Source organism: Rhinolophus hipposideros, assembly GCF_964194185.1.
Source record: "Rhinolophus hipposideros genome assembly, chromosome: 22".
Lineage (NCBI taxonomy): Eukaryota > Metazoa > Chordata > Mammalia > Chiroptera > Rhinolophidae > Rhinolophus > Rhinolophus hipposideros.
The window spans coordinates 25,001,727-25,010,464 of NC_138068.1; the positions used below are offsets into that span (position 1 = coordinate 25,001,727).

Below are 8,738 nucleotides of genomic sequence, written 5' to 3' on the forward strand. Positions count from 1 at the left end.
CTTCCAAACAGGAGACAGGATGTCTGTGTGGTGGGTGAAGAAGGTGGTGGAGGAGCTCTGCCCAAGCCTCTTCTGGCCTGGAGGGGTCCGAGTGTCCGCCCCACCCTCCCTCCAGGGTGTTGGGAGTCCTGCTACATAGTCCTTGGTTTGGCTTTACACACCCCACCCCATATTCCCTGTCTCCCTCTAGGAGCCCAGGCCAGCGCACCGGCTCCCTTCCCCACCCCCACCCCCACCCATCTTCGCCATAGCTCGTTAGTCAAAGCAGCGACCTTGACCCGGCCGGCTCCTGCAAATGAAGGGGCGCGCCGGAAGGCACAGGGCCTGACCCGCAGCGACCCGCTGTGACCAGACATGCGGCGGCCCTCTTAAGACAGTGCTCGGCCTGGCGGCCCGAGGCATAAAAAGGCCGGGCCGGAGAGATAGCCGCAGCCACCACCCCTGGACCCCGCGCCCGCACCATGGCCGGCCCCAGCCTCGCCTGCTGCCTTCTCGGCCTCCTGGCTCTGACCTCCGCCTGCTACATCCAGAACTGCCCCCTGGGAGGCAAGAGGGCCGCGCTGGAGCTCGACGTGCGCAAGGTGAGCACCAGCCGCGCCGGGGTTGGAGGGGACCCGAGCCAGAGGGCCACCCCGCTGCTCCCTGCCCGGCGCCCACCCGCGCCAAGGCCCCCGCCCTGCCCTGCTCCAGACCCCAGGGGAGTTAGTGGGTGGTGGCTCCCTTCATCTGACGGCTGCTGGACCCAAACCAGCGACCCCCAACTCCCGGCGCTCGCCTGCCCGCCGCCCTCGCCCAGAGGAGCCCCGATCCCCCGCCCGGGCTCGCGTGTCCCCCGACCCAGCTCGGCCGCCCTCCCCTACGCCCGGCTCACCCCCTGCCGCCCCCCAGTGCCTCCCCTGCGGCCCCGGGGGCAAAGGCCGCTGCTTCGGGCCCAGCATCTGCTGCGGGGACGAGCTGGGCTGCTTCGTGGGCACGGCCGAGGCGCTGCGCTGCCAGGAGGAGAACTACCTGCCGTCGCCCTGCCAGTCGGGCCAGAAGCCCTGCGGGAGCGGGGGCCGCTGCGCCGCCGCCGGCATCTGCTGCAGCCCGGGTGAGCCGGGCCGGGGCTGCCGCCGGAACCCGACGGGGACGCGGGCACCACACGGGGGCGCGGGGTGAGCGGCGGGTGCGGGACAGGCCTGACACGTGTCTCTCCTCGCAGACGGCTGCCGCGCCGACCCCGCCTGCGACCCCGAGGCCGCCTTCCCCCAGCGCTGAGCGGATCGGCCCTGGGCACTGTCGGGGCGCACCCCCTGCTCCCTCCACAGCCCTCCCAGAAATAATTAAAATACAATAAAGCAGATTTCCGCCTCCAACTTGACTCGCGTCTCAGTGTCTGCACCGGGAGGGAGGACACTAGGGGTGAAAGAGGGCAGGTTTGGGCCGTGTCCCCGGCTCCCCGCAACTCAGAGCCCATAGTCCCGAGCAGCGGAAGGGAGAGGAGTCGGGCCTGCTGTTCCCGCTCGCGGGCCAGTGGTGGGTGGAAGAAGGAGGGGGACAACGGGGCCGGCTTCGAGGGAGATAGAAACAGCCCCCAGCTTCGGGCTCCAAAAAGACCCGGGGGCCGGCAGCAGGCTGGACTTGAGAGGAACTTTCAAAGGTCCAAAGGCAGGGCGTGCTGCAGTCAGCAGGGAAAGGGGCCTAACCCGCAACCAGGGGAAGGGGATGCGGTCAGCGGTGACTTCCTGACCTCTGGAAGGAGGCTGGAGCCATTGAGCCACACCTGAGGGTGGGGGGAGGATACTGCCCCCATTCGCAGCTTAAGGGCCTGCGTGTTCCCAAAGAGCAGGGACTGTCAGGCCGGTCACAGGAGGCCCCTGGGACTCAGAAGACGAGGTCAAGCTGAGGACCCTGCAGGACCAGTTCCTGAGAACCCACGCCACCGAAATAATACCGACATAGAGAACCCTTCAACCTACTTCTCATATCTTCCTGGACCAGAAACCCTTTTGGGAATTAACAAAAGCCTACAAAGCCTGTCCCCCAGAACATACCCCATTTGCACCTACCCTGTGGGGCCAGCAATTCCAGAGGTCTGTGCCCACATTTCCACTTCAAATACAACAGGAGCATATCATTATCTGTTAGTGGTTTTTTTTTAAAATGTTTCTATGGCTTTCACACACTGGAGGACTGCAGAGTCCCCCACCCCAAACCCACAGATGGAGTGGAGAGAGAAGAAAATATGCTAAAGAGGGCTGTAAAAATGTTTTGTTTTGTTTTTTACATAAATTACGAAAATAGGCAAAGCTAAGCTCTGGTGCTAAAGGTCTTGGATGAGGTAGTGACAGAAAGGGGTGTAAAGGGGCTTCTGGGGTGCTGGTCATGTTCTGTGTCTTGGCCTGAGAGCTGCTAAAACAGATGTGTTCAATTTATGAAAATTCATTAAACTGCATACATGTGATTTGTTAACTTTTGTATGTATACTACACTTGAATAAATTTTTTTAAATGAAAAAAAGATCATTATTACTAAGAGGTATGAAGAGAATAGAGATGAGGCTTTTGAAAGCAACAACGGCCAACGACAACCTAGACTGGGGTTCTTGCTGCGGCTGTGAGAGTGGGTTCCTCCTCTGCCCCCGCATCTGAGGGGAACTGGGGGGTTAGTCATGTAAAGGAACAAGAGATGACAGAAAGTGGAGTCCTGTTCAAATACTCTATGGAGATGTACGTGATACGCACCAATATGTATCTGAGGAAAGTTGTCGAAGTTCTGTGGTCCTTTAGAAACCACACAGAGGGAACCACACTCCTCAACCCCAGACGTGTTTACAGATTTATGCTTTTCTCATCTTGAGAGTCCACCTGCCACATCAGCAGCAAGTCTGGGATCTCCCCCTGTGACCTCATTCTCTGTCCTGAGTGCCCGGCATACCCTCCACACCCCAGTGACTTGCACAGAGCACAGGGGTGTCAATCCAGCTTTCCCCATCTTGGGACTAAGTTCAGGCTCCCCTCACCCCCTCAGACACCCTACCCACTGTCCCATTCTTTCCTTAGGATCCAAAGGCTGGCTGTGTTTTCTTTTCTAGCCTCAAAAACACAGGGTCTGATTGACACTCTTTCCCTGGGGACATCCAGAGGTGGCATTAAGCTGGGTCCTGTGGATGAGCTGGGAGAATTGCTGAGGAAAAGTATGAAGATGTTCAGTGACCAGACCGACCAGCGCAGAAGCGAGCTGGCTGCCATGCTTCACTCTTCTTCCTGGCTCAGTCCCATGGCCTCTGGTCCTTGTAGGAACGACCTCTTCAAACCTCCAAAGTGCTTGGATTTGTCCAGGGCAGTAGTTCCCGACTCCCTCTTTGTGTAATTAGTACTTTGTGAACCCATTTTACTACCTGGTAATAAAATTCCTAGATAATATGCCTATCTACACACAATTTCAAAACATGTATGACTAGTCCTGGAAGTAATATAGAGAAAAGGAAACTAACTGATTACAAAATAATATTATTTTAATATGTAATTAAACAGGCAAGGTGACTCTAGGTGAAACAATGAAATCATCTGATTACACTTGCTTATAATGGGTGTGATAAAAAGGTTGGAAGTCATTCTCTACAAGAAGTTCAAGAAAATAAGAGGGTAGAAGGGTCACGAGGATTGATATGCTCTTTTGTGCCTTAAAAAAAAACAACACAGACTCAGATATCAATGAATTGCAAATAATACATTCATGGAACATTTGGGGAAATTTGAATAGTACCTAAATATTTGATAATACAGGCATAGCTTGGTGTGTTGCACTTTACTTTATCATGTTTCAGAGATGCTGTGTCTTTTAAAAATTGAAGGCAAGACCCTCCACCAGCACAAAGATTATGACTCGCTTTATTGCAATACTCACTTTATTGCAGTGGTCTGGAACCAAACCCACAATATCTGTGAGGTATGCCTGTATTAATATATGATTGAGTTTTGGTTTGGGGTTTGTGTGTGTGATAATAGCCTGTGGTCGTGTTTTTAAGAAGAGTCCATATTGTTTGAGATGCACACTGGAATGTTTACAGATAAAATGGTATGATGGTGGGATTGACTTCAAGATAATTTGGGGATGGGAAGAGAGAGTTGGGGTAGAGATGAAACAAGCCACCACACACTGATAATTGTTGAAGCTTAAGGTGGGGTAAGTACCTGAGGGGTCTTGTCCATTGGCTCTACTTTTAAGTATATTAGAAATTTTTCATAATGAAAGGTAAAAAACAAAAATATTATAGTAGTAGTAAATGTTCTGATATAAAAAGATGTCCTAAATTTACTTTGTTAAAAATGGTCCAAATCAATACATATGGATTATGAAATAACACTAACTTGTAAAATGAAAATGCCTATGTGTGCAGCCCAGAGGACTGTGGGCAACATCAGAGGTGAGCTTCACCACAGAAAACTAAAAACAGAGACTATATTACTGAACATTTATTGCTGTGATTTGTTTTTATGTCACACACTGCGTTAGCACTGGGGACCCTGTAGGACAGAGATTCTTGAGAGCCCCAGGCACTGAAAAGACCACAAAAGACAAACGACAAGGCAGGAGAGACTCCCTCAGCCTATGCTAATGAGGGATAGAAGCCCTTTTGACCCCCCACGCCCTACTGAGCAAGGCCAGGGGTGACAGCACAGCCGAGCTCTAAGACCAGAAGGGAGCCTGACCTTGGCTTGGAACCTGGATCCCGCCTGGGCTGGCGGAAGCTGTCACAAGGCTCTGCCCCAAGTCAGGATGTTGGGGTCAGGGCTCAGAGTGACTTCTCTCCACCTGTGCTCCATCTGGGCCTCCAAATCAGCAGAGGATTCTGGAGGAGATGCAGCCTCTTGTGGCCCCAAAACCTAGAGCAAGACATGCAAAGAGAATGCAGAGAACGGAGTGGGCAGAGAGAGAAGGATGGAAGGTAACAGGGGGAGAGGGGACAGAAGAAACAAAAACAGGGTGTAGGGGGACAAAGAGAGAAGCAAGCAAGAGAGCGCCAAGGAGCTGGGGGTAGTGGTGAGGGAGTGAGAGAAAAGGGGATTAAGGAGCAGATGGCGTAGAGGGGACAAAAAGGGACAAAGAAGAACATCGGGGAATGATAACAGACATCTTTGCCCTCAGCTACATGTGTCAAAGGGTGGAAGGTTCTTGTGTTGGGAGCTCACTTGAGGGTGTGTGTGTGTACATGTGCCTGTCATTGAGCGTACTGTGTCTGTTTCTCTCGGTGTTCTGGGGCTCTGAATGTGTGTCTGTGATGGTGGTCATGGATCCCAGGGCGTGTCCCTAACAGTTATTTTCTTGTCTGTGCCCGAGTATGTGTGTGGTTTGCATGGTGTTATCTGTGGGGGCCGTGGAGCCAGGGTCTCAGCGAGCTCTGTCTCTCATGCTAACTGGACTGATAGCACCTGACCCTCTGCTGAGCTTGGGGTGCTGTGGTCCCCTCTCCCCGCGCCCCCCCCACACAGAAGACACAGCCTTGGATGAAATAGACATTGGACTGGAAATCTGGGGACCTGGGTGCGTCCTTGAAGCTTTCTGTCCCTCAGTCTCCTGGGATGTAAATGGGGACAGAACTCCTGGTCACTTTGTGGCTTGTCCCTTCTGCCTTCTCTCTCAGCCTTCTCTCTATCACTGTCCATGCCTGCCTCTCTCTTGCTATCTTGTCCACAGATGTCCGACCCTCCTCTGCCTTTACTTCCACCCCTTTGCCCGAAGACCTCCAGCCCAACCCCTGCAGGGCCACTCTCAGCTTTGGCGCTCCCCTCCCGTGCCCCCAGGTCCCAGGACGCCTGTCCCGAGTTCTGTCTACAACTCTGCCGGCCCAAGAGCGCTTCCCTTACGGGGTCTGTCCCTTCTTTAGGGTGGATCTGCCCACGACTTCGGCCCGGGAACTGGTCGGCGTGTGTGTGTGTGTGTGTGTGTGTGTGTGTGTGTGTGTACGCGCGCGCGCGCGTGTGTTGGGGGGATCCGAGCCCCACCCTCCCGTCCTCTCCCTTCCCCACCCTCAGAGACAGAGACAGACACCAGTGCATTTTAAAAGATTTATTTTTTCCTGCTGCGAGGGCGGGGTGGGGCGGAGCGGGGCTCAGTAGACGCCGGGCGCGGCGGGCTCGGGCGCCCCCGCCAGCTGCACCAGCCGCAGCAGCAAGGCCTCGGTCGGTGGGTCCAGCAGGGTCGCGTTGCTCCGGTCGCTGCCTCGGGCGCGGCGTTGGAAACCCACGCCCTCCCGGCACTCGGGCTCCGTCACGCAGCTCTCTGCGGGGGGCAGGGGCTGAGCGCGGGAGGACGGGCCACGCCCCGGACCAGCTCCAGGTCGGCCCACCTGGCGGGCCCCAGGGCCATCCCCGCCCACCCCGTTGCTCCGCCCCCCGCCCACCCCATTGCCCCGCCCCCGTCTCGCCCCCGCACCCCCCCGAGCCACCCCGGCAGCGCACCGTCGTTGCAGCAGATGCCGGCGGCGGCGCAGCGGCCCCCGCTCCCGCAAGGCTTCTGGCCCGACTGGCAGGGCGACGGCAGGTAGTTCTCCTCCTGGCAGCGCAGCGCCTCGGCCGTGCCCACGAAGCAGCCCAGCTCGTCCCCGCAGCAGATGCTGGGCCCGAAGCAGCGGCCTTTGCCCCCGGGGCCGCAGGGGAGGCACTGGGGGGAAGGCAGGGGGTGAGCCGTGCAGCTGAGCCAGAGGTGGGGGCGTCAGGGCCCAGATCAGGGCCCCTCTGGGCGGGGAGGTCGGGCAGGGGAGCTCCAGAGGTTCCGGGTCGCTCTGGCGCTGCTTTGGCCCCAAAGAGGTCAAAGGAGGGGAGCCAACACCTACTAACCTCTTCTGGTTTTCAAGTGAGGGAAGATCCTCTCAGTGAGCCCTCAGCATCATCTCCCCCACACCCACTGAGGGAGGGGCTTCCCTTGGGCTACATCCTAGAAAAGACCTCCTTCCTCAGCTCTGGGGCCTCAGTGGCCTGCACCCTTTTCAGCTGCCCACCACCTTCTGCCTAACGCAGACCTTTTTCTCCCGCCCCATTAATCAAGCTTGATCTCTATCTAGCACCACCACCTCCCATGCAGAGAGGGCCCCTGCCCTGCTCTCCCAAACACATCCATGCCCTTCCTCCCATTTCCTGTCCCCTCTCTGGCCTTGCCCTGCCCCCCTCCCAAGCTGGTGGGCCTTTGCTCACCTGCCTACGGACTAACCAGGTGGGTGGCAAGAGCCTGAGCCCTCCAGGCGGGCATGAGGTGACTCATGCCTCCAAGAGCACCAAGCAGAGGGAAGGGTAGTGGGTAGTCTGCCCACCGACCCACTCTAGTTTGTTCAACAGCTCAAAATTGAGGCACCTGTAGCCTCTGCAGAATTGAAATTGAACATGGTGATTGGATTTCCTTCAGCTGTGCTGAAAATGGAATAAAGGGAACTGACTGGCTAGGCAGCATGAGAGAATTGGGCTAGGTACCCAGAAGAACTTCCTTACAGGTTGCTAGAGGAGCACCTCCCACTCAGGCATGCTGAGAGTAATGGCCAGTGTCTGTATGGGGTCTGGGGGGGTGGCTAGGAGAGGCTGAGGGCTAGACAGGGGAGGCATGGAGCGCTGGGTAGGACAGAGCCTCTGCTGCTGCAGCCAGTGCTGGCTGAGAGGTCTCGTGGGCACAGAGGAGGCCTATTGCCCAGTTCTCCGATCCAGCCCCAAGCCCAGAAACTGGGGAAACCTCTTTCCTGCATCCCTTGTCTGGATGGGGACAGTGTCTAGGAAGTCCTGCAGCCCGTCCTGCCTTGCTTGGCAGCCTGGTCTCCTCTGTCCGGCCTCACCAAGCCTCCCTTCTTCTGCTCGGCATTCCCCTAAAGCCTGCCTGCACCACGACTTCCTCCTTCCCAGCCCCTGCACTGTGGTGCCAGCCCTGGGGCTCTGCCCCTTCCTGGCAGCGCTGAGATGGGCCACAGTCATACCTGTCTCAGCTCCAGGTCAGACATGGCCCTCTTGCCACCCCTCGGGCAGTTCTGGAAGTAGCAAGCAGACGTGAAGGCCAGCAGGCTGAAGAAGCAGGCAGGCAGCACGGTGTCGGGCATCCTGGCACAGGTGGGCACAGCGTGCGGTGCTGCTCTGTGGGCTGTGCTCTGCTGCCCTCGCTGTCTGCCTATTTATGTCTGCAGGTGTTCCCTCTGCGACAACGTGGCTGCCAACCCCTCCCCAGTAGCTCCCCAGGAGCCCACTGCCGCCAGGTCCCAAGCCGTCAGCAGTGATTCAGGCGCCTGGGGACGCACGTGGGCCTGTCTGTGCAGGGGATGATGGGGGAGGGGTGCTGGCCTCACGGCTGTCACTGGCAGCAGTATGGTCGCAGTGTGACAGGAGCTGCTGTGACTGTGATTGCGGTTCTCAGAACTCAGGGAGAGGGACAGACCAGGGTCACCTGGAGACTGTCTCCAAGCTTTCTGGATGCCCAGAAGAAGCCTCCATCCCCTGGCACAGAGCCCTGAGAAAGGGGCGTGGGGGACCTGAGGGGCTGGTGTGTAAGGACTAGAACTCAGTCTGGCCCAGGAATGGTGGGAAGGGGCTGTTGGGAGGGTTAGCTCTGTGAGAAAATAAGTAACGGAGAAGAGCACACAGCCAGGGTGATGTGGAGAGAGGGCTTTATACTGGCTGCACCATGAAAGGAAATTGCTGCCTGCAGCCCTATGGACTGGGCAGCCACAGTTATGGAGGCAATGGGCCAACATGAAATCGGGTCGTTCCCACAGGGTGGGTGGG

The 8,738-nt window shown here is 56.9% G+C and overlaps 2 protein-coding genes across 2 annotated transcripts; one reads left to right on the forward strand and one right to left on the reverse strand.

The window, feature by feature from the left end:
* Positions 1–442: 442 nt before the first annotated feature.
* OXT (oxytocin/neurophysin I prepropeptide) lies at positions 443–1,343 on the forward strand. The gene is made up of 3 exons (XM_081033982.1): positions 443–581; positions 889–1,090; positions 1,202–1,343. Exons 1-3 carry the CDS (start codon positions 462–464, stop codon positions 1,255–1,257), a joined length of 378 nt encoding a protein of 125 aa, XP_080890108.1. The 5' UTR covers positions 443–461; the 3' UTR covers positions 1,258–1,343.
* A 4,693-nt stretch (positions 1,344–6,036) lies between these two features.
* Positions 6,037–8,206, reverse strand: AVP (arginine vasopressin). The gene is made up of 3 exons (XM_081034023.1): positions 7,940–8,206; positions 6,444–6,645; positions 6,037–6,264 (listed from the first exon to the last, which is right to left on the reverse strand). The coding sequence occupies exons 1-3, from the start codon at positions 8,057–8,059 to the stop codon at positions 6,095–6,097; spliced, it is 492 nt and encodes a 163-aa protein (XP_080890149.1). The 5' UTR covers positions 8,060–8,206; the 3' UTR covers positions 6,037–6,094.
* Between the last annotated feature and the right edge of the window lie 532 nt (positions 8,207–8,738).

Coding starts and splice junctions, on each gene's coding strand:
- OXT (XM_081033982.1), top strand. CDS start 462: ATGGCCGGCCCCAGCCTCGCCTGCTGCCTTCTCGGCCTCCTGGCTCTG. Junction 582..888: donor TGGAGCTCGACGTGCGCAAG/GTGAGCACCAGC, acceptor GCCGCCCCCCAG/TGCCTCCCCTGCGGCCCCGG. Junction 1,091..1,201: donor CGGCATCTGCTGCAGCCCGG/GTGAGCCGGGCC, acceptor CTCTCCTCGCAG/ACGGCTGCCGCGCCGACCCC.
- AVP (XM_081034023.1), bottom strand. CDS start 8,059: ATGCCCGACACCGTGCTGCCTGCCTGCTTCTTCAGCCTGCTGGCCTTC. Junction 6,646..7,939: donor CTGACCTGGAGCTGAGACAG/GTATGACTGTGG, acceptor CCTTCCCCCCAG/TGCCTCCCCTGCGGCCCCGG. Junction 6,265..6,443: donor CGGCATCTGCTGCAACGACG/GTGCGCTGCCGG, acceptor TGCCCCCCGCAG/AGAGCTGCGTGACGGAGCCC.